This window comes from Varroa jacobsoni, unplaced genomic scaffold (genome assembly GCF_002532875.2).
Source record: "Varroa jacobsoni isolate VJ856 unplaced genomic scaffold, vjacob_1.0 scaffold_620, whole genome shotgun sequence".
Lineage (NCBI taxonomy): Eukaryota > Metazoa > Arthropoda > Arachnida > Mesostigmata > Varroidae > Varroa > Varroa jacobsoni.
The window spans coordinates 11,128-35,853 of record NW_019213522.1 but is presented as its reverse complement, the minus strand read 5'-3'; the positions used below and the strand labels follow the sequence as shown (position 1 = coordinate 35,853).

Genomic DNA, 24,726 nt, shown 5'->3' with positions numbered 1-24,726 from the left:
GGAAAAGCGGCAAAATTCCATAGATATTCACAATCTGCGCTCTTCCAGGTCACCTATGTGGTCACCAAAACATAATGCTTAATTTTTTCATTTAGGCTGTGTAACATTTATATTCTGCAGGTTGGTCAAAACGAGCAACTGACCGCACCACAGCTAAGAACAATCAGTTATTCCGCAATGCAAAAAAAAAGCTTTTTTCTAACACCTATTTGTACTGATCATGTACTAGGGTTATCGATTCTGAACCCATTAAGCGTTCAAGTTCGTCGAATTCTTCCTGCAAGGCGAATTCGAGGAAAAGAAGCTACTTAAGGCTCCAAATAATGTCACCATAATAATACATAAATTCTGGTTTTTGTACTTTAATAATAGCTTGAAACATTCTTCGGAAATAAGAAATAACAATTACCTTTATGGTCAAGCAAAGTAGAGGTATGTATAAGGAAGCCCTAATCCACCAAGCCAAAATCTATCATTGCGCATACTGTTTTTCAGCAGCCGTGTCTTTTTTACGACAAATCCTTTAATAGCTGACTTATTTTTATCCAGTAAATAAGCAAGTTATGACACGTTATGCGTGGTTTAAAGGCGTTTCTCCAGTCCTCCTGAAACTCGGTCTTTGCTCCTACAACTCTATTACTTTTTCGTAGATTGTTTTAGGCTTTGATAACGAGTCGTTATTGTTTGATTATACGTATGAAACAGTGTATCCGTAATAGTAACACAAACGGAGCCGTATAGACATTGCGCGGCTATGGTATTAGTTAGCATACATACAATGACTAATCAATAAATTTGGTTATCTCTGATTTGGTTATCAATTTACATATCCTTGACATGCTCTTAACTTTTTTTTTAATAGAATGCACTGTTTTTTGACTACTGGGATTTAAACTCAATCGCGCCATATCTGCTTCTATTTGACACAACTTAAAAAGAGTATTGCGCAACTTTCTTTTCTATTTTCTTAAGGACCAAAACGAGCGATCAGCTAGACTTAGCAAAGTTTTGCTCGAAAAGCCAGGTAGTTTTTCTGAAATTCTCGAGAACTACAAGGGACCAAGCTACGAAAGGGGGCGTTGGTTTTCACAGCGCGGTCATTTCAAAGACGGTTTTAAAGGACATTACTATCAATTTTTGTTCTGGATGGCTTCAAGACCTCTAGCCGACGAAGAAGTAAAGAAAAAAAATTGGGTCGATAACATAACAGTTGTTCGTGCAGGTATTACCAGTCGAATCTGAAAACATCGCTCAGGAGGAAATGGCTCTATAAAGCCACTTAGTATGTTCATAATTAGGACAAACCTGTGGTCGCCTACCCAAGTTCTATATTAAAAATTGAGTTCCTTTTATATTATCTCCATTATCAAATAGAGCTAATTTTAATTATCGCCTCCTCACATATACATTGTAGCGGCTTCATTTCCATTCTTAAACCAAGCTTCCTGTATAAATGAAACAGCTGGGCATGTCTTATGACTCCTTACAGGTCGAATCTGTCTCGAATAATACGCGTACATTTAAGCATCCAAGTTTAGCTTGTCGGCATGAAGAATGGAGCACTAAACGGGACACTAGAATTATAATAAGTTCCAATGTCTCCGATACGTAAAAAGTTGTCAAGTCCAATTAGACTGCTGGAGCGGCAAACTACTCAAGAGTATAAGAAATTATTGGATGAAACACATACGACGACTAAAAAAGTGGGATTTAGAACTGACCTGTACGTTTTGTTAGGCCGTTTACTGCTCACAAACGTACGCAAGTACGTGTCAATACCAACAACCTCTATGTAAAGCGTACGAACTACACCACATACGTACGATCAGCTGTTACATCTACGAATTTCCAACAGCACCAATTTATCACGTTGGGGATGCATTCGTGGTGTGTTCCATTCACGAGAAGTTAGAGGAAACAGATCCTTAATCCGAAAGATAAATAGTTTTAGTTCGATATGTGTCTTTGAATAGGTTTCTTTTTAAAGGCGGTACCCTATGACATGAGGCTGGTTCAGTCTACAGCTAAGCATAGTCTCTACATTTTTTCTAGGTACGCCTTCTGATCCATCATTTTTTGTAGTCTCTCCCGTGTAAAGAATACACCTTGTACCCACGACCATAACTACACGTAAAATAGAAAACGATATTCATTTAGAAGTTAACTGTAGGCCAATATACGTTTGTGAAATACCCAAGCTTTTAAGAGTTTGACGTTCATCTTTTGGCGTACAGATCGATGTGACTTGTTCCGCCTAATATACATAAGACGCTTTCAGACTCTTCAACCAAAAGACGCGGATTACTCTCAGTAATCGCCGTGGTCAATATCGTCGAGGCCGCTAAGGATTGTCCGGGTTGTATCTGGTCCTGTAGCTTAAAATCTCTTTCTCTCAAAGGAGTGCACAATTTATAAACTGTACGTTTGATAAATGCCACGACTCAGACAACGGTATAGGCAGTCTGAACGGACTGTTTTTCTTTTCGGTACATAGAAGTGTACTGTATTCCAAAAATTCTCTGGTCAAGCAAAGTGAGGAGCCACGATTTACGAACTGTTACCTAAAAGTTCTTAGCCGGAAGCCGGTTCTCACTTTTATGAGGCTCAATAATAAAATGTCACCAAGCTCACCCTCAAATAATTATTCTCTAAATTTAAAGCTACAGCCAGACATCACCTTCAGTGGAAGAAGCGCGGGTATTCGTTCCTACGAGGTACGCAAAGAGATGTCAGAATGGCAATGCGTCTGGCTTGTACCGATTATTTCCTTCTCTGACTGGCCTGTGTTTAAATATATAAATCTACCGGGCACCTGAATGGGACAGATGACGAAAACAGTCCTGCCAATGCGGTTGAGAACTAGCGTATGTATACCAAGGATTTCCTTTCTCATTGCACTAAAGAGACCTGAATAAGTAGGTCCGACATACACTAGAAGCCATAATTGCTGTGTATATGGAATACATGTTTATTATAACATAATAACACGTCCCCGGTTTGTGTGCTTTAGTGCAACTTTAATTCATAGTATTCCGGTTACGAACGAGCTTCTTCCGTGCTAGGCTTAACCCTAGGATAGTCAAACACTCCTGTCATGCCGTTTTGCTGCTACTCTAAATATAGATTTAGATGTGTGTGACTAGGCCAAAATAATTATTCCTTCGTACAAAGTACCCTAAGTAAGTTTTAGAGTGGACCAATAGAGTAGATTTGAAACTACCAGTTGAGAAATGTGCCGTTATACGGCTTGAGCATAAAGATCCGAATCATGTATAAACAATTGGCGGACGGTAAGAACTACATGTGATCTAGGGTTCACTACTAAATTTCCACGTTCTCCACGTAACGCTCCGCTTTAACTAGACCCTGGCTTGTTCGAAAAGGCCTGACGTTACGTAAACATGTTGAGCTAACGAAACCTACGGCGTTGATCCGATAACGCTCTGCTACTAGCTAGCTTAAAATTTCCGAATTAAGTTACACAGTGCCATACTGTCACAGACGTGGAGGACAGGAAAAACTGATCTAGAATTCACTAAACGGATCTAACAGCGTAATCAATTATTCAATCATTCTTTATAATAACACATTGTTCAATAGTACGTTCAATAATAGGTAGTACCTAACCAATAGTAGTAACCAATGATAGATTTTCTTTTTGAATGCAGCACGAGGGTATATCTTTTATAACGCTAGAGAAAACAATCAGTCGTTCAATGAGATGTTGAGCACACATGCGACCTTGTTTTTTTTTCTGTTGAACCTTTAATATATAGCTAATGTTCTGATACTCTGAGTTACAACAACCCTTATAGCACACGGTAAATCATTTACTCATTCTTACAATTAGACAATTGTGCGAAGACTGCTGCAGACGCAAGCTTTACTGTCCCGGGTGATCTTCAGAAATATGTGCCAGCCAATCTTCCTCGAGTCCATCGGTAACCAATGAGTTTCGCTTATGCTGTGAGAACGGCCTCGCAGCACAAGTGAGATACGCCTTCACAATGTAGCCGCACGGTTTTGAAATTCAGCTTGGAGTCAAATGTAACATCTGGAAATTATGTGTGCAGATACTGGGTAGTTCATTCTTGACGCCCGTCGCGCCGTCTCCTCATACCAAGTACGAAACCCTTCTAACGCGTCAAATCTCCTTGATAAGTGGTCCTAGCCTACACGAATTAGTTCCACACAAATTCGCCGTTGTGATAAAATTAATAAAAACGATTGACTTTGACGTCTGTTGTACGTTTATTAAAAACGCTCTTAAATCGAATTTTAGTTTCTGCTGGCCGAATACTACTTGCTAAGCTGACGCGAATTACTCAAACGTTTCTCCCGAAGACCTGCATCGGGTTAACTAAGCTCTTTTACTGGAAAGCGTTGCGCAAGCTTTTCTTTGAATTTTTTCCACGTGTCGGCCCCTGACACCATTTCGCGATTTCTTCATAAAAGCGCGACTCCTCGGGAATACTTCCATACTTCCCTACATATAAATTGGTTCTCCAACTGATGCTGCTCGACAATACGACGTTCAACGACTTCAAATTATTTTCTCGATTTGTTATTACCGTTAAACGATCTCTCCCGCGCCGGAAGACCTCGATTAAATCGTTGATACCAGCGCTCTCATCAGGTTGCAACGAACTGACTGTTTTGCGCCACACCGTAAATAGACATGTTGGCAACTTAGAGAAGTAGTGAAAATTCGCTCTATTTAAACAAAAGCGAATACATGTGTATACTACAAGATTGTAGCCCTAATATTAAAGACTTAGATTGCACTTCGTAACTACGGACTTTACTGAGCTAAGTTATCGAAAGTAGCACAAGGCCCTGACCAACATGGCATGATTCACAGATGTCTTTAAAACTATACATCAGCAAAATTTAGACCCATAAAGCCGTTCGCCCCACATCTAACAAGTGATGGGATCCTTAGACTCGGAAGAAAACGTTAAAAGGTTACAGCTGGTTCGACTGACCTTCCAGGTTTTATCTCGTTTCCGTGCTATTGAAAGATGCGAGGGTTTGATTATATTTTCCTTCTCAATTTCAGAGCTTGAATTGTAAAGATGAGAGCATGGTAATTTATACCCATGTCTTAACTCGTAAACAGGAAACGACTTGTCCACTATACGACATACCCGATGATTACGGTTCCTTGTGTCAGTTTCTTGCCTTTATACAAAATTTATTTACCCGGTTTTTTCGAAATTTTTCTGCAATGTATTGTTTTAAATCAAGCCTGTTTCCGAGACAGCTATGTCGAGCGCCATTTAAGCCGGAGAAAAATAACAGGGTAGCTAGAGACGGTAGGCGAGTGTGTCCAGTCGTGAATGCTGCAACTGCAGTTTCTCTGCATCTTAACGCCATGCAGAAAAATATCTATTTTTGGCGGAAACTCAATTTCGAAAGGGTGACGTGACTAGCATTCCTAATGGTGCAGCAGTGATGATTTAGGGACATATGATGAAAGATTATAGGTTTGAAACCTGATATGGAAACACTCCGTTTTGTATTGCGATCCAGGCACGTGAAGTAATACCGAACGAAGATAGTATCGCGCGTGAAATTTGAAATAATGGGTCCCGCTTAACGTCTGCTAATACAGTTCTGCATGTAATCACTGTGGAGAGCGATTCTCTAAACCCAGGCTACCGTAGAAGGGCGTTGAAATGTCCAAGAATTCTGCCGAGCTTCATTACCCACAGACAGACAGAACAATCGTTTGTTGCTAATGTCTTTCATTGCCGCTCCAGGTAAAAACAAGACTGCGTTAGTGCGCCTGTGTTACTGAGAATAACGAATAGTCTAGCGGTTCCTTAAACCTTAAGCAAAAATGAAGATTTATACACATTTAAAGAATCAAGCAGTGGCCACCAGCAAAGGTTCAGCATTCTCTAGGTGCTTAGTTATGCCCCCTTGGTTCTATCTGATCGTGAATCTTATATTTTTAGCCCTCGCAATGCTTTACTCACCGTAACTCTTCGAGGTGTAACTCAGGAGGGCGTTTCGTTCGTTGTTTCCGCTGCAGAATGGCACCCAATCTGCGCAGAAGACTGCTGCTACGTAAGAAATCATCTAGTTCAAAGCAAGTATTTCGTAAAAATTGATGGTTATAGGCCATCGATTTGTGGGTGAACCTGACTGATAAAGCGAATTATCAGCTTCCTTTTTAAGGAAATAATTTTATAGTTTAAGGTATATTTCATTAAAAAATGTCCTTCGAAAACCGTTCCTATAAAAGATTTGTGGTAGGTCGTCTGGGGTGCTGACTTCCTGAAAATAGCAGAAAAATAGTCAATAGCCTACGAGCTAGGTCAAAGGTATAATAAAACTAAAACTAAAATCTGATTCTGTCTGGGTTGGGCGTACCGATGGTTGGAGGACGTCTACTAGAAACCAAATTTAGTATCCTTAAAACGTTGTAAGACGGCTACAGACGTTGCTTGATATCCAATTATCGGCGGAACGGTTGTTATTTTGAAAACATTGTGAACACTCGCCATATTAAGTCATCTGCGATAACTGTGCACCGAAAGCTTTGTCTAAGATTGAAGTTTTGCTCTAACGACATGTGTAGTGCTTAGCATTACGGCACAGTACTGTTATGTCTCTGCCTGACGTGAAACAGGATTAGAAATCGTCCTACAAAAACCTTAATTTTGTGCCCGGTGTTTTATGGTGTCGTAGTGTTGCTTGAGACAGGCTGATCAAACTGTGCGTGCAGATTCAGCTGTAACGAGCTGTAACGGAAAAGGAGACATATACATAGCACTGCTTTGACTTAACGACAGGTTTGAGCATCGTTACGTCTCTAACTGGACCTAGAACACTACTCTGTTTAAAACAACAGCCTTTCTCCTTTTTTCCAAAGAGGACGTTGTCCTCTATGAGACTAGATGTAAGGAAGAATTGTAAAGCTTCCATTGGATCGACCTGGGCTTTCTTAAGACCGGATAACGGATCAAGTAGTACTGAGATGGATTAAAGAAGCTTACCCGGCTTTTTAATTAACACTAAAGAGTTCGTTTGATCTTGTTAAACTGCGCTAGAGTTTATAAAACTCTAGGCAGTTGGAGCCCCAGGCAATTGGACCAGACGAGCGGCCTCAGGACTCTTGGCTTTAATAGCAAGGGTTGCCTCATCTAGAGGCTGATTGCTCCGAAATTATACATCGTGAAGGGGAACTGGTAGTAGCTAAAGTGAAACATTTAAATCTGTTGTCTTATAAAAACGTCGAGGTCCTTTGTGTATATGTATATTGGTCGAAAGTAGACTGGATCTGTTTGTGAGACAAAGCTAACATGGCCACTAAAATGCGCCCCAGAGGTCTTTTAAGTAAATACTGGGCTCTATTGTTTTCGAAATAGCTTTTGTTCCCGAAAGCTAGCCTCTCTACGGTTCCTTAGTCTTTCTTTTAATGTAACGGCTACTGGATAAAAAAATGTGGACTTCTTTCTATCGTCTGCAAAATGGAGTGCATAAAAATTTAATATGATAATGCAGAGAATCGTTTAGTTTTAAAAATGTTACCCGTTTGTTTGCATGATCGCAGATGCGATGTACAGTTGGAACAGCTTCTAATTACTAACATGGCAGTGATTTTTGATAGAGTATATTGTGAAATCTATAAATACCTCTATGGTATCTCCATTAAATTTATGTTCATTTTAGTTTGTTACATGTAATAGGAGAATTTTTTAATGACCTTTGTAAAGGAGTTAATGTACGAAGAAACGAAGTGACTTTCGTTACCGATTCTCTTTTCAGAATCAATCTAGGCAAGAGCGAAATATTCCTGCCTTCAATAAGGGTCTACAGCACTGTCCGGTCGACGTTCTCAAATAAAGACTCGCGAAGGAAACTAATCGAATTAGCATGCACAATTTTCAGGTCCAGATAAAAATTTTCTCCTACGCGACCTGAAAGGAATTATCAACCACACTAAAAGCGTGAAAAACGCTAACTAACACTTTTAACTGCGCGGGTCGGCTAAACTTCGAGTAGATTAAGAACCTAATGATCAATATTAGTACGAATTTTTTGCTAGAGAAAAGAAAAAGAACTTAGTTGATGGTATAAAGCGTTATAAATTTAAGTTTAAGAATGTGTGTAGAATTGACAGGTTAATATTCAGTATCCTCGCCTCAAGTTAGAATTAGCTCTTCTCGATTTAAAAAAAAATGTCATTTCATGCACAAAACATTGTCAGTCAATACTCCGACATGCACCATCTGTTGGAGAAAAAAGCAATATGCAAATCACTGAGCATATATTGGATTATATAATAGGGCTTTTTTTTTTTTTCTAGACAGCAATCAACGATGCTAGGTGTAGTCAATGCGGTATTACCTTCACGTCTGAGAATTTGCCTGGCCAGATATGACCTCTCAGAAGCCCGTCACTGTCTAGTGTCACTCACCTCTTTAGCTAATAACACCGAACTTAGCGTTCCATTATTGAAATGCTGGCAAAGTTTACTCATTGCAAGTATAAATAAGCAAAGGCAACGAGCTCATGCCATGTTATTGGAATAATTTTTTTTTGCGCCCTTTTGCGCTCGAAATACAATAGTCCAAATTGAAGCGTATGAAAAAGCATGTAAGTGACAAAATATAAAAGTTTCTCGTTTCCGTTGTTCGAGGCGCTTCGCTGGGTCAGAATCAAGCTTTACCAGAATACGGCATAGACGAAGACTCGATGCCATTTGCAACTGGTCGTCTGAACCGTTACGACAGCAAAAATGAATTCATACCACTAGAGGTCTGTTGTCAGTGCCTATTTGGTTTATTGCGTTTTCCATGAAACTGTAACGTTAGTAAGAATTGATCAGTTGCTATAGATGAAGATAGAAAGAAGATTTAAATAGTCATAGGATACTGCTAAACACATAATTCAATGAAGAATCTGGTGACTTACCGTATTAATCGTAGCAATCATATTAGATTGGGATATGGTAGGTTCACCCATAGCCGAAGCCCGATAATTCGTTATAGTATTAGGACACGTATAACGTCAACGACAATTTTTATCGTAAAACTCTCTCTAATGTAATGAACTCTTTCTTTCTCCCCCTATATATATATATATATATATGTAAGAAGACAGCTTTAATGCTCGGAGCAGCGTATTTAGTTGATTCACTTTTGCATGATCGACACGGCAAATCTCTTCAATATAAGACAGGAATAAGTGGCCTGCACTGCCTTTTAACTTTTCTTTATTAATGCAGCCGAGATGCAGCCAAAAGTCTTACTTTTGAGGCAAGGGTTCTAAAAATTTTCAGCCTGGCTCGTGAACTCACTCAACGAATACGAATTTTCCCATTTGAGGAGTGCAGTGTTTCGCTTATTAATTTGTCCTGCCCTGCAAATAGGTCATTGGTTCTATCTGCAAATAGGGGAATGCCTTAACATTACTATGGTCTCATATAATAAACCTACACAATAACAATGGTACTACCGAAGTAGCAGTCCTACTGTGAGTCACACATAAAGGCCAGCTTAGCTATAACTGATTATGGTAACTGTTGTGTCATAAGCTGTATGATAACATTTACATTGTGGTCTTGACATCTAATACAAGAATATTAGAGATCCGGAAAAAATCTCAGTAAGTTGAGAAAATTATAACGCCAATGGTAATATTGATCTTGAAACTGCGAAAAAGCTGAAAACTTTTCCTGTTTGATTGCATCGTACGAGACATCGAGCTTTTCAAAATTTCATAGACAGAAACAACCTCGCTAAAAAATTACCTTTTTACCTTATTATTATTATGATTGTTTGGGGGATGTCAACAATAGGCGGAAAATTGATCTTCTATTATGTGTCCTTAACGCAAAATACACTTGAATAACTGTCATCGTTATGATCATTGCCCCGATGACAGAGTTCAAAGTAGCACTTATGTATGTATATGAGTTCGTAAACATACTATTATTGTGCTTGTATGACGATCTCGGCTTCTCACGGCATCGTGGTATTTAATACAAAGCATGCATATTGCTTCTAACTGGTGACGAAAAATTTGAGAATGAGAAAATACAATGCCTTTTAAACAACACCAATTAAGAGACAACACCGTTACCCTGCTCCTTTCCTCTTCCTCAGAGTGACGATTTTTTTTCACGCAAGAGATTGACTTTTCTCGCTCGCTGCGCTCGATAACTATACTTAGATGCCGCTCCGCCACGCACTAATGTCGAAGAAGGTTTTCGAACATCGGAAGGAAAACAGGCACGGGACCTTTTTTTTACACGTTGTTACTCCTTCGAAAATAATTGCCCACTTGCTTTAATGCATGATATTATTTTCGATAATATATTACAAGTATATATTTGGGTCCACGTATAAATGCTATATCTCATAGTATTTTCTCAACCGTGGTTATTGGTTCGTTTAACACAATATTCTAAAATGAAATATTATTGCGTACTAATACTAAGATGTACAGATTAAATCATTTGCCATATATTGATGGATATTAAGCATCAAATGACAGCACAAGGTGGCGGGTTCGATTTGAGAGTTTTTTATGGTACGTTTTAAAAAATGTATCTAAACTAAAACGAATATTTCAATGAGTGTGCTAAAATTGTTGTTCCAGATGGTCATGTCCATTCAGTATAGACAGCATCCACCGCGATTGTGGTTTTAATTCTGGATCTAAACCACTAATTAATCATTCGCTGTTTCAACTATTCCTTTTCTAACAGTAATCGTGCTTCAAGCGATATTGATAGAAGTAAACTCGCTAAAATGTCGCTTAAATATGGTGTCGTGATATCGCCATAGGCAGCGGGATCAAAGTTTAGGTTGACGGTAGACCAAAAATCCTAAAAATACAAGCGCTTAAAACAACCAAAATAGGTGCGGAATGCGCAGAACAGTCAAAAAGACTAACTGTTGGAGCATATCTGGATGACCCAGTTGGTAATCGATATGCATCTCTCTAAAACGGTCATTCGTTTTTATACAAAAAGTTTAAGTTTACGTTAAAAATATTTAAAAAACGCTATTTATAAACTTGCGTCAAAATGTGTTTTCTTTACGAAAAACCGTGAGTTTCGCTTCTGCATTTTTTTTCAAGTATTCATACAACGCAATTTAGTTTTTTTTTTTCTAGTTCGCTTCAAAGGGCGCTAATTTATACTAAAGAGATACACTAAATTTATTTGTCTGTTTCTTCGTGGCCTTTCTCCACTCCTTCGACTGCAGAAAAACCCCTTGGATAGTTAAGGCGGCATCTACGGAGATGATCAACTGAGTAATTTAAGCTGGCATTTACGTGTGTTGTCTTGAATCGCTTCTCCTTCAAGCCATGCTGCATAGGCCTGAACAGTCATAATCCAATAGGTCGCCTAAAGTCTGCATCACAACTTGGACGTTAGGCATACAAGAACTTTTCGCTATAGCTGCCAAAGTTTGCTGTTCCGACAAAGCCGCTTAGAGTAAACGAAAATAGCAAAGGCATTGTATTGTGTGCAATAAAATCGCTGTGCCCGATTGTTTGACTACACGTCCTTATAGTTAATTTTTAAGCTTAGTTTAATGAGGCACAGTCTGCAATAATCTTCATTTCACTGTCCTTCTAAATCTCTTTACCCCCCAGTATTAGTAAGACAACTTACCACCAAATCGTACGACTTGTGCCTTTTTGATCGAAGATTTAACACTCCCGCTTTGAGGAGAAACCTTCCAACATTGATCTTCTACATAAATTATTTCTTCTTTACCGTATGAACAATAATTTACATAAGGTCAAACGCTCGTCAATGGCACTTCCACATCAGGAAAGCAGGGTGTTGTTATTTGTATGGAGGCGACTTGTGACACTAGTGCAACTAACCCCTATCAATGTAGAACTCTCCAGACAACTAGCTGGCAAACCAAATGTTTTTTGTGACTGTTTTGTAGAATAAATAAAGTTCTTTAGCTCTGGGAGACTGAAATTAATTCCAGTAATTGCCATACATTTTTTAGGAATCTTTGTTCGTTCCGATTTGCTCCTGCCGGTTTTGTGTGCCGAATTGTCTGCGGACACGCTTTGCTCGCTCGAACAATACATGAAGTTAAAAAAAAAAACGAACCAAATGGAAGAATAATTACGATTTGCTGTTCATTAAAAAGTCTTTTGTGGAGCTTTTTTTCTTCTGCCAATACATGCTTGCGTGCTTACAACAGCGTTCTTGCATCAAACCTGATTCCCATTCGTAGGGCTGGTACGATTTTAAACAAAGAATGCCACTTGCACCTACGAAAAAATTAAGCAAGTTGACGTAACTTCACCGAACACTCTATATATGCGAACGGAACAAGCAGTAAAGAAAAAGAGTCATACTCAACTAAACAAACTAAAAAACGAATGACTTTACATCATCAAATGACAAATCATCGTTAACTGATTTTATTACAACAGCAGGTTATACCTATGATCAGCTCAAATACAGCTAAAAGTAGCTTAGATGACAGATTAAAAAAAAAAATCCTGTGCGAAATGCATACTAATAGAAGTATATTACCACGTCAGCCGAGTTATTCTTGAGCAAGTAACTTTAATTAATCTTGAATCTTTTTAAGAGCCGAAGTAAGTAGTGACATTTCAATAGAAAGGTCATTCGCGAGCATTTCCAGCTGATGTGTAGAGTTAAGCAATTCTACTTGCTGTGTGTATGGATTATAACGAACATTAAATGGACGAGGAATCGACAGTGCAAATTCACGCATCTTCTGTTGACCCTGTTGAAAACTGTCAGTCACGAAGTAGACTGGCTGATATTCTGTTATCGGATACTTTTGTATTCCGGTTACCTCCGGATCAAACGCCCGAATTTCAGGCTTATCGCTGAGGCAGTAGTCTAGCTCCCCGAACGATGATAGCAGTCCTGCGCCGTATGCCTTAAGTTCGCCATCTTGACGACACAGGCCGAATTCAACAGTGAACCAATAACAGGTTGCAAGCTTCTCGATGTATTCGTCAGGTGCGCCCAGTGAAGCCAGTCCGATCTCTTGGGAGAACCGGGCAAAGTCTGGATCGGCGAATAAAGGTGCATGACCAAGGAGCTCATGGCACACATCAGGCTCAGGAGTGTAGAATGGCGTTATATGGTGACGGATATACTGGGTTGAATGGAACACACGGAACGCTAATCCTGCCAGAAAATCTCTAGATGATAGAAGTCCTGCTACCGGGCGTAGGATGAAACCGGTCGCCTGTTTGAGAAAATTAGATACGTCTTCTAGTTGAGGAATATTATCTTCACGGTACCCGCAGTGCTCCACCATAAGCGGCATGATATGATTGTGTTCTCGGCATGCGTGAGTGGGGTATTTCTTCATCAGCTGCCTAAAGACAATACCCCAGGTTTTGATTTCATTTTCGTTATAATCAATTCGCGGTATTGGTTTACCATGTTTGTAGTTGAATGCGATGTCGGCCAGTTCCGTCCGACGAGCGCGATAGACTGGGTCAGTGAAGCCCGGATGATCGGCGTCTAGTTCACTACCGTATGAGAGAATCTGGTTTGCAAATAAATCCAGATCCTGAATACGACGTGGAAACCACGGAACCTCCTCGCGTATATGGCGGCAGATCTTTTCCCTTGTGCACAGGGTTACGTGCTCAGCATTTTCCTTAATAGTTTCGATGCATTTTCGAATGTCGCCATTGTACGTTGTATCAAAATTGACAATGAACTCGTAAGCGTCCTTTACCTTTTGTGAGCTTCGCGATTCAATATGCTCGAGATTAATGTTGTTCTGCGTAAATATCTGTAAAGTCTTCGCTAGGGCACCCACGCCCTCTTTTATAGTAAACACAAGCGTGTTTCCCGCACCCGAAATGCGTCTCTCCTTAATGTGGCCCTTATTCGCTCGTTCGGGGGCATCTTCGCTTGCAAAATGGCTGCCTGTTTGACCGGCTGCCGGCTCGTTCCCGTTTGCTGCCGGAGGCATTCTGTTTCAGTTACAGCACGTTCACGAAGTTAATTCAATTCAAAACAGCATTGACTACTACAAACACAAATGTAAAGCGCCTAAAAGCACCTAGGATCTAATGATTCCTACACTTAACTTTGAAAGGTATTCGCCATATATATCGATATATGTACATGGATAAAGAAACATCCATTCGTGCTTTATTTCACTAGAAGCTTGGCTCCCCTATTTATTCCGTTATCCTCTCTCAAAACGCAGGAAGGCACTATGACTTACAGCGCTGCGTCGCAGTTATCTTGTTGATTACTTTGTAAGTGTATTTTTGTCATTCGTAGTGGTTCATCTACTCTACTTATCATTGTCTCGTGATGATCTTTCACGCTGTCGCGCAGATATGATTTCCCGACCACTTCGTATGGCGACTGCAACTTTATATTGTTGTCGGCGTGGAGGGGAGGTCGTCAGTGTAGAGAAAGCAGTACGATAATGAGAGATCTGGCTGTGATGGTGGTTCATTTACTTAAACACAATATAAATGGTGATTACGCACGCATACCTATGCCATCCTTTTGTTTTTTCCTTTTCCTTTTCGTCAAAGTGGCCGGCGGGGGTTTTCCATTTGCCTTTTGTTATTTGGAGAAGCTTTGTCGTTTTTGCCAAACCGAGATCTCGTAACCACTGTATGTGTCTATGCGGCTGCGATAGTAGAGAAAGACAAATATCTGAATGGCTTTTTTCGATATTATGCTTGCCTTTAAAGGATTTTCTTCAGTGCTTCGTTTGTGTACAGTCAGAGCAAAAGCAGCCTGTCAACCCCGAGCTAGAGAACCTCTCGGCCTCATGAGATTCTATAGCATTGTATTATCGGATTTTATTGCAAATGTAATGCATTTATGTAACGATATAACGTAGAAGCGCGAAATCGTGTTAATTCTATACTGTTATAGAACTAAGACAATCATAATCACGTGTGCATGACAATCGTTTCAAGCAAAGACGGATTTTAGTGATCATCTGCCGTCAACATTGGTTTTTCTTTAGCTAGAACTTCGAGGTTGTCGAAATTGATTTGAACTCGGAATTATCAGGAAAACGAAGCGGTGTAGACCGCGCGACTTCACTGCGATAATACGCCTATTATTGGAAATTTTTCCATTAAAACAGTTGAGTCGGCAGCACGTTCTCTCCGTAGCTGTAACGCGAACGATTTCGGTTATCCATTATTGCTACTCGGTGATATCGAGTTTATCCTGACATTGCCTTGAATATGCCGATGGAAAGCCTATTGCCCTCTCTGCGACGACTCCCCTTGCTTTTTTTTTTTGTTGCTCATCAGACTGTATAATGAATTGAATGTGTCTTTGTAACTCATTCTAATATTGAAACCCAACTGCTTCTTATATACACCGGTTGGCCATTACTTTACAACTAGCTTTTACGAGCGCTTGATTCGCCTTATAAGACTCATAGCTGTCGTTCGAGTATCCCCCAAGATGCTATTAAACCACTCATCTCGTTGATGAAGCCATGAAAAATCCAGAACTTGCGTAATGAGTCGTAAAATGATACGTAATCTAGAATATGGCAGTAGCAGCAGCGATAACAGCTTCAACGACATCAGGGTATAAACGACGCCTTCCAGATATAGGTTTATAACGGAAACAAGAGTACGCCGTATAGAAATGCAAATCTTTTTTTCACTAATAATTTTGTGTGGGCTTTCGATAACTACGACGTACATTGTATTAAACATAAATCCGTAATAAACAGCGTTCCTAATAAATAAACTTAATGGTTTAAACGGTTAGGTGACACGTTCATATATGTTTCGATGTTACCGTTGGGCCGTTCGGTCCGTGTGTGAGTGAATGAAATCGAATTTGTAACCCTCAGTAACCCGCGCAACCTTTGATGTATTCCAGTGCTGCGTTGTAATATAGAAACTGATAAACATTTTTATGACACGCTAATTTGAATTGAAAATTTCATTATTTTTGACCTATTTATTTTTGGCGTCCAACATATTCACGTGTCGAGCTCGAGGAATACAATTTTTGTGATCTGAAAGAGCTCTTCAACGCTATGTAATCTTTGCTCATCGGAAAATTATAAACAACAAATCTATGTATTGATCTAATTTTATTATAATTTTAGTTCAATATATTAATAGTTAACAGTTCGTTGTATTAATATAATGCGTCAGTTAGTGGTTTAACACCAGCTCCCTTGGGTTCTTATCTGAACATCAAAAGTACTATCTGGGAACGGAGGCTAGCACAAATTTAAAGAGCGGTGCTGTACTTAGAAAACGCTGGTCACAGCCTGACCCAGAAGTTGAAGTGTTTTGTTTATCGCACACAAAGCCTATTTCTAAATAGCACTGCGGTACTATTATTATTATTATTATGATTATGATCGTACTAGGACACGTTCCTTTTTGTGAACTCTTTAGTAATAGCGAAAATAATTAAGTTGCTATTGTGCAGGAGTATTGTAAGTTACAGAGGGCTATGTATGGATAATCACCAACGCTAAAGTGGGGTATAATTATGCCAGCGTTATAGTTCCTCTTCGCTGTGAGCAGCACGGCGGTTCTCGTGGAGTTATTGAGCATATAGGTAGGATGCTAAATTCGGTTTCGCAGGACAAACTAATAATCGACTAACAAAATTATCCTAAGCAGCACCAGACAACAGTACATTTTTTTAGTAAAACTAAAATAACAAGAAACACCCATGCGAATGTTGATCTATTGCAGTGTGACAAAACTTCTCATGACGGCAAACCTTGACCCGTGCTATTCGTTCGCAAATGATGTTAGATTGACAAATTTTTCACTTAACTATACCAAGCTAGTCTTGTAGGGGCGGACCTTCAAAACAAATAAATATCAAAGGTCGTGTTGATGTGTTAATAAAACAACAACCATTTTGACAAACACTAAAAAAACATTACTGATAGGTCCACTTATTAGGGCTGAATTTGTTATAAATATTCAATGTCAAAGCAAATTCCTTGACCCACATGAAGGACTTTCGATGAGCTAAAGTAGTGTGTGTATGTTATATCTATCTTTAAAAGAGCCTTTCTTAGTTACTTCACTGAAGGGTGCTTGGATCGAACCTTCGACAGGACCCTTTAGTCTATGAACCTCTTCGGCTTTCTTTCTCTTCAGCCTCTTTTGGATTTCAAACCATAACGGCTCGTCGTGCCAGTGAGAATATAGTGTAGGTCCATAAGTCTGTACGGTAACCAGCCGTTCTGCCCAAACAAACAATATCATTTATATTGCATTCCAACCAGAAAGAGCTACATGAGCGGATTTCTCCATTACGTACATACGTATGTGGGCCAGCATAGCTGGACATTTTTCTTCCACCGTTCATAAAATTCATGCATTTTAGGCCTGGAGAATCAAACAAAGGTAAAAAAAAAAAAATAAAAAGTTGAATTGTGTTCGTTTTGAAGATGGACGTGAGCCGATGAATGAAGTGAATGTCCGAGTAAAAGAGAAAAAACGCAGAGGTTTCGAAAAGCTTATTGACCAGGTAAGTGTGTACATTTGTTGAACCTGATCGAAAATATTGTACATTAGATGTAGTGACCACCAAAACTATGCCGAGATGTACTATAACAGTGAAAGGACAGAAAAAGTGAAATATTCAAACAGTCAAATAAAAGATAAGTAGGAATTTCTCGAAAATTGAGAAGAATATAATTGGATACACTGATTTAGATGAGTCTAATCAATTGAGAATCAGCTATAGTATTTCCTTTCAAAACTTTGAGGTCCTTTTCGGAGCCGCTGTTGTTCACACATGGCAAGTCGAGGAAAAGAAATTTTCGCATTTTTTACAATCTCCGTGGAATTAGAGCTTACCGAAAAGATGTATGCCTATTCCAAGCTTTCGAGTTGTCAAAATTTACATGGTATAATAGAACCTGCTATATAGGGTCAGATGGAGTGCTAGTTCAACCAAATCCGACCGTTTGGTAAAAAGGAAAAAATGTTTCCTTTTTGAAAAACGCATTTCCCCATCCGTTTGCTGTCTTCGCATTCAGCTTTTTTTTTTTTTTTTTTTTTTTACTAAAAAGGTACTGGTTCGTATCAGTGTTTTGAAACTGTTGATAATAAACTGAAAGGTGGTGGCGATTAATCTTGAACAGAACCCTCGCTAAGGTTTCGTATTGCTAAGTTGCTTTACTGTTAATGGCTAGTTCACTTTTGTCTCTTTGCGATTTTCGACATTATAACCACTGTAGGGTATTAGATTGCGTGCTCTGAACGTACTGTTTCATTCGCAAAAATAACACGGGCTTCACGAACCGTCATTATTCGTAGTAATATTATAGCGTATAACTGTGTCCTTAATTAGATTTTTATAAAATCGAACATGTATGGAAATTTCGAGCCTTGCTAAAGCTGCCGCTGTACGTCCATTTACGTATCATTGCATAGCTATCTTTAGAAAGAAAGACTTTTTGTTAAATCACGCATTCTCTATAATGTCTATTTAAGACCTGTTATACTTTTCTAAATAATATAGCTATTGGGGTTCGCTCAATAGGGATTGTTTGAAGAGTTTAGGAACGCTCACCGCGGATGCAGCCCAGAAGGGCCACGACTCTATTTTTTTTTTTCTCGATTAAAGAACAACTAAACAGTTGAAATATTTTAATAGATTATTTGATTGACCTGAAATTGTGCGGTGATCAGAAGTTATACTTAGGCTTTATGCTTTTCATATACTCTTGTTCAAGCCAGAACGTCGTTTCTACAGGGTACCACCATAGACTGTAGACTATAATTGAACGTCGGCAAGAAATTGGGCGCACACGTTACATGGCGCCTAGTGGCAGTACTATGATACGTAGGTATAATCGCAAATATAACTAGTATTTTAGGTAGCGATGATTTGGGTTTTTGTTAAAAAAATAACGCTGTGCCAGGTTTGATAGAGGAATAGATAAGTAGATCCTGTCTCCATTGACGACGGTTCGTCAAGAACAAGCCAAAGAACGCTCGTATTAGATTACGCGTTGCACTCGAATGCCGCCGCACTGACAGTCTTTCCAGGATTACTATCGATTAAACTGTACATTATTCACTAAAGCAATGAGAGATGCATAGCAGACGTAGAACGCACTGGAATAATAATAACAGAAGTTGTCGCTTCATATTGCCGAAAACAAGCTAGGATCAGTGAAACATGAACGCATAACAATGATCGACGCCTGGTGGCGCATAGTTTTTTTTTTTTATACGACTTTAAAGCATGAGCCAACGATTCCTATACTATAAACAACCGAAAGTTCTGGGCCCTAGATATTTTGTTTTTAGAAATGCTCCTGTCCCAAAGTGGAAATCAAAAAAGTGTCTGACAATTTATAGGTAGTGCTCGGATTAGAAGGACAAAATACCCGCACATTAAAAAAAAAAATCCACTTAGAAACCGTTCCCCAAGGAGCGTTGAAAAATCGAATAGAAAACATGTAGAAAATAATGCTTTCAGAGATAGAGCAAAAGGATTTAATTTTATATTCATTTGCTCGCGTCGTATATCCTCAGATAACGAAAAAGGAGTATCAGAAAACAATGTTTATCAAGACTTGCTTCGTAAATTGTTTGGCAATGCATTTCTGATGAAAGCCTGTGGAGCATCGCCGCTACTAGCCACCCACTTTGTCCATTTTTTGACCAGCTTTCATATCATTGCGCCCACTTATAATCTGCACTGGGCCTGGCCGCTACGCAAAATTTTAGCTGAATCCTAAAAGACGAATGAAGATTTTGTTAGACTGCGTCAGTATCGAAACAAGATAAATCGTCATTTAGCGACAGCGCTGTCCAGCAAAAAAAAGCCTCATTACCTAAATTTGCTTTTCATCTGTATTATTTGTATATATTGGTAGCGTTCAAGTTTATTAAGTAAAGTTATTGTATTCTCCTTATACCACGCTTATGTTCCATGTGCTCTACATTAAGTCTGGCCTGAAACTTGGTCCGTGAAATGTAGTCGAAGTTTGCTCTAACCGAACCCATTTGTGTAAAAATTGGACTATAGTTTAAAAAAATATTATTAAAAAAATGTGTTACAAATTCACACTCATTGTGCTAGAAGGCGCTCGATAGACAAATTATACTGTTAAAGTTCATGATTCATTGTAGAAATCCTTATTATATCAACAGTATGGTAAACCTATCTTTTGACATAGTAACAGTTGTTACTATGTAACGGTAATAGGTTGCTTAGCATAACCGTTACTTTAATTTATGTTGCACTTCTGATGTAATCGTTTTTTGATGATTAATTCAGTGATTTTTAAAAGCGAGTACAAAAAACATAACGAAACAAATTTTTTCGAATTCAATCAGTGATGAAATCAAGAAAGCCTATTACGATAGATAGCATGAAACCTGGCGGCACGCTGAGCGATCTGCTTAATACTTTTATGTGAAGCAGTTATAAGCCATGTAGCTCATGAAATAGGTATGACACGTCTTATACATTTAAGCATAAATAGCCTTCGAAATTCTATGTGTCTAGTAGACCTTTATAACAGTACGCAATCAATTTCAAGTTCTAAAGTTAGACTGGCACATGATGGGAGCTCCACTTGAAAACGCACTTTCGAAATACGTATCGGTACCTATATAAATGCACTGTTTCGGACCGCAGTGGGTTCTTTAAGGTGGTAAAGGTTTCGTTTATTTATCGCGGTCAGTTAATATTATGTTGAAAAAACTATTGTTGGTTTTTTCGTCGCTTTAATTTACTGTAACCTTCAAATTTGTGGAGACACCTCAGCTAAAGTAGTGTCCTTTGCCTCCTTAGTCTCCGAAATTGTATGCGGCCCGCCGCTATTTTACAACAATATCACCTTGCGTCACGCTTTTTCTATCGATTTTATGGCTCAAACGGACACGTTGATTCGCGTAACGGTCTCTATGATTTTTTTGCTGAAATTTCAGTAGCTCAGAGTACAACAGCGCTTCCTCACCTCACCGTCTGCAGAGCTGTGGATTTTTAGTTATGAATATTTCTTCGTAGCGTCGAACCGGGAAAAGCTGGCCGGATTAATCATTCTGGTTCGCGTTTAGAAGTATCGTAAAAAATAACCTTTTTATGGTCGATAATGATGGTGTAATGATATTATTTAATTTTCAATCGCACAAGCAACGGAACGTATTTTATCAAATGGTTAGAGGCGCTTTCCTTTAAATGCTTTTTTGCGTCGCACGCAAGTGATTAACAGCAGTCATTTTCGTCATTCCTAGCTGTGCAGCTTCTCGAGCCGGCTGTGTCGCAATCTACTTACGAAGTGCTTGTCGTTTATCACTGTGGGCCGTCTAAAGACTAGTTTTTTGATGAAGTCGAAACATCTGATTCTGAAGTGATGAAGTCAAAACTAGAAATTGGTAACGCTTGCTAGGCGTCCGCTTTCAACTTCGGAATTAACTTCGAGAGCACCTTTCCAGTATAAAAGTAATAATGAAGGCAATGTTGGGTGTGCGTCCCTTCAAGCTCCATGACTATCGCTAGCGCTATCTGTCGGCTAAAACAGAAACTTTTTTTATCTTGTATGTCGATACAAATGCAATAGAAATGCTTTGACCACCAGTTCCAAATATAGAGTAGGAACTTTTAGCTGTAGCTTTAGATCTGTAGTTTCAATGTTCTTGTCAAAACGGGATATATATCGAATCTTACATATGGGGCAGTAGCATGTGATTAGAGCGGAGTACGTAACTGGCTTGTTTATTGACATTGAGAGTGTAGTAGCACGATTGTAAGTCAGCCAATTACTCGACTATATATGACTGCCGTTTATGAAGCAACGATTGGCATTTAGCGTAAGACTTCGAGGAATCAAAATTATGGTTGTCGAATATTGTTTGATAATAGTCTATTTGATTTAAAATTCACAGAAGATCATCTAAGATACGTTTTGCATATACGTGCCTCTACAAATACTAGTTGCATTAGAGTCTATGTTGGGGTATTCGGAAAGGATTCCCCACGATTAGGTGATATGAGGGTCACAAGCGATATGCGACAATTCGTACATATGTAGCGCGTTTTTCAAAGTACGTACAATAATCTTGCTAAACGACGGTTAGTGTCTAATGTAGCATTGGCGAACGACACCAATAACCCCGCTAGCAACTAACAATTCGAAACGTTTCGGCATTTCTGTTTTTGTTTAGTTATAATCAACATCGTTTCTTGGCCTGTGTGAGTTCGAATCTAGACCAATATCACTAGTCGGCAGAGCAGCGACGGCGACGCAATGTTTGTCAACACACGAATTTCTAAGGACAGAGCGCCAACTTTGAGGACCTCGCATCGTTGCAATGGGCCCTTATTGTTTAAATATACAAATCCCTCGCGACGTTTCTCGCTGAAGTGAGCACCACCTTACCGGATGACGTTTTCCCCGTCTACTTTAATCGTGGCCGTCGGAATTTACTGTCCGTAGTCCTTCTTGCAGCCAGAATGCTGTCTTATGGGGAGCTCTGTACACGGTAAGAGGGATCTAATGTAAAATAGTATAGACATAAAAGCATACGATTTGACTAAGTACAGAGCATTTGCTGTGACTAAGCAGGGGCAACCTGTTTTGTGTAGTTCTCAGTGAAGTAAATGATTAACTTAATAACTACACCGTTTTCTTGTTTCATAGAAAAAAGTGATCTATATCGTGCCAATTAAAGTGATTTTTCTTTTCCACTCAATCAGTTAAGATTAAGAAGATATCGATATCGCCATAGTAACTGGGGAAACCTGAATATCGATTTCTAAGGCGACAAGTTTGAGAGAAATCGGTAACGGTTGTTTCGTCAATAAGAAAATTAATTCTCTAACGCCTTCCGTTGAAGATATACGGGACAGCAGTAAAGCTTTTATTTGGCCCGATCCATCAAGTGAGTAAAGTTTGTTGCTATTTTTATGCCTTCATAGACGCTGCGCATAGTGCGCTTATATCGCAATAAAGCTTCTTTCCATTTATCCACATAGTTTATAGAAAATACACGTTTTATTCACATGCCCTTCAAATAGTACATAGGACAAACAGGTTTTCTAATCTTTCGATTTCGACCCATAAATTTCATCCATTTATTAACTATGGGAAAAAAACTTGGTTGAACAACTAACATTCAAATTGTTCCGTTCAATTTAATTCCTTATTTACTATCAACAACAAATCCTTCGCTGTATTCAGTAGCTTACACATCGAAAAAAGCTAAACGTATCGTATTATGTAATTAGTAAAGTATATGGGCGTAAAAGGTATAAAACAAAACAATCAAGACCCTCCGCGGCTAAATCGTCTGGCAGTTAGCTTTGGTGCTGTCCCAAATCTAAACTTTCAGAATTTGGAACCCCTGACATCTCTTGCAAATCCTTTATGTGGATTATAATTTGCTCGTGCTGTTTGCTGATCCGAATAATTTTTAGCGTTTCAAAGTATCCTGTGATGGTACAGAATCGCCAGGACATTGAGAGGCTGACGATAAATTGTTGATTTACCTGCGCTGTGTAGATTGTAACATAGTTTTTTCAAGAAAGTTCCGTTTCTGCCATGCTAGAACTACATCTAGATCACAGATTTAGATCAGATTTTTCTTTTCGATCCTATAGATCAGGTTCGCTTCGATTTAGAAATAAGTCAATCTTTCCGCCTACTGATAATGTGCCTGGGATGCCAAATACTATAAGCTGTTCAGGTACGTATAATTTTTGCAGATCTCTCATATTTTATTCCACAAAGGACTATACTGATAAAAGCTGTTGTTGTATAACGGTTGAAGTGGCCAAGATAATTCTTTGCAGCAGAGCATATAGATATAGGATCAACCTAAGACGTAACATCATAGTTCCATTAGCCAATTTAGGTTAGTACTTTGCCCTCTATTTGGGTGTTTCTTCGCAGAACTGTGTCTACATATTCCGTAAAGACTATTGCATTCTGTTTTTATATCACGTCATCACAAAAGATACGAAACAGGTATAAAAAAACATAAAACAGAAGCACATAAAGCAGTGTCTTCATCTGATCGGTCCTATGTAGCGCATATACAACCTTGTTCGATAGAATAGATCGAATACCCACGCAATTCGGGAAGGTTACACGGGGCTTAGATAGAACACTAAATACCCATTCCCACCAATCAACAACTGTAGGGAAGATATTTAGTTGCTCTTCTGAGTGTCGCTAACTCACCGGCGTGGAAACTCATTCGCCAGTAGAGCAAAGCATTAATCGGACGATAGTCGAATTATGCATTCATGAAGAGTATTTCGCCTAAAACAGCAAATAAATGTAACACATTCAAAAGTCGTTCTTACTCGACTTGATAGTTGAAGAAAAAGTTAACTCAACGCTGAAACATTTGATGAGATTACAAAATAGTACACAATACTATATATCGAAAAAAATATATCGTATATTGAAGGTACGACACATTTCATAGGACGTTAATATGTTGCTACTCCGAGGGAAATTGGTGATGGCTTATCGTATGAGGTATGCGTACGACATTGTTTACAGGAAATTCTGACGCTCGAAAATTGCTTTCGAGTATATAGTATAACTTCCGGCCGCTTAGAAAGTTGAATCCGACCTGGATAAAGAATAAATGAATGCACTTTGTATAAACATAAGGGCGACTGATGTAATTTATCATGTAGGAATATATTTAGAGATATGCAAGATAGCGTAGCGCATTACTATTGTTCTTTAAAAAACCTGTCATGATCTAGGCTCTCATGTTATCTCC

The 24,726-nt window shown here is 38.9% G+C and overlaps 1 protein-coding gene and 1 long non-coding RNA gene across 2 annotated transcripts; one reads left to right on the top strand and one right to left on the bottom strand.

Annotated features, from left to right (window-relative positions):
* The first annotated feature begins 5,628 nt into the window (after positions 1–5,628).
* LOC111261972 (uncharacterized) lies at positions 5,629–8,883 on the top strand. Its single transcript, XR_015311757.1, has 3 exons — positions 5,629–5,762; positions 5,961–6,094; positions 7,777–8,883. It is a non-coding gene; the product is annotated as an uncharacterized LOC111261972 (long non-coding RNA).
* A 3,500-nt stretch (positions 8,884–12,383) lies between these two features.
* Hn (phenylalanine hydroxylase) lies at positions 12,384–14,161 on the bottom strand. Its single transcript, XM_022835897.2, has one exon. It carries the CDS (start codon positions 13,959–13,961, stop codon positions 12,567–12,569), a length of 1,395 nt encoding a protein of 464 aa, XP_022691632.1. The 5' UTR covers positions 13,962–14,161; the 3' UTR covers positions 12,384–12,566.
* Positions 14,162–24,726: the final 10,565 nt, after the last annotated feature.

What these genes read in the sequence shown, in the direction of transcription:
- Hn (XM_022835897.2), bottom strand. Translation starts at nt 13,961, where the DNA reads ATGCCTCCGGCAGCAAACGGGAACGAGCCGGCAGCCGGTCAAACAGGC.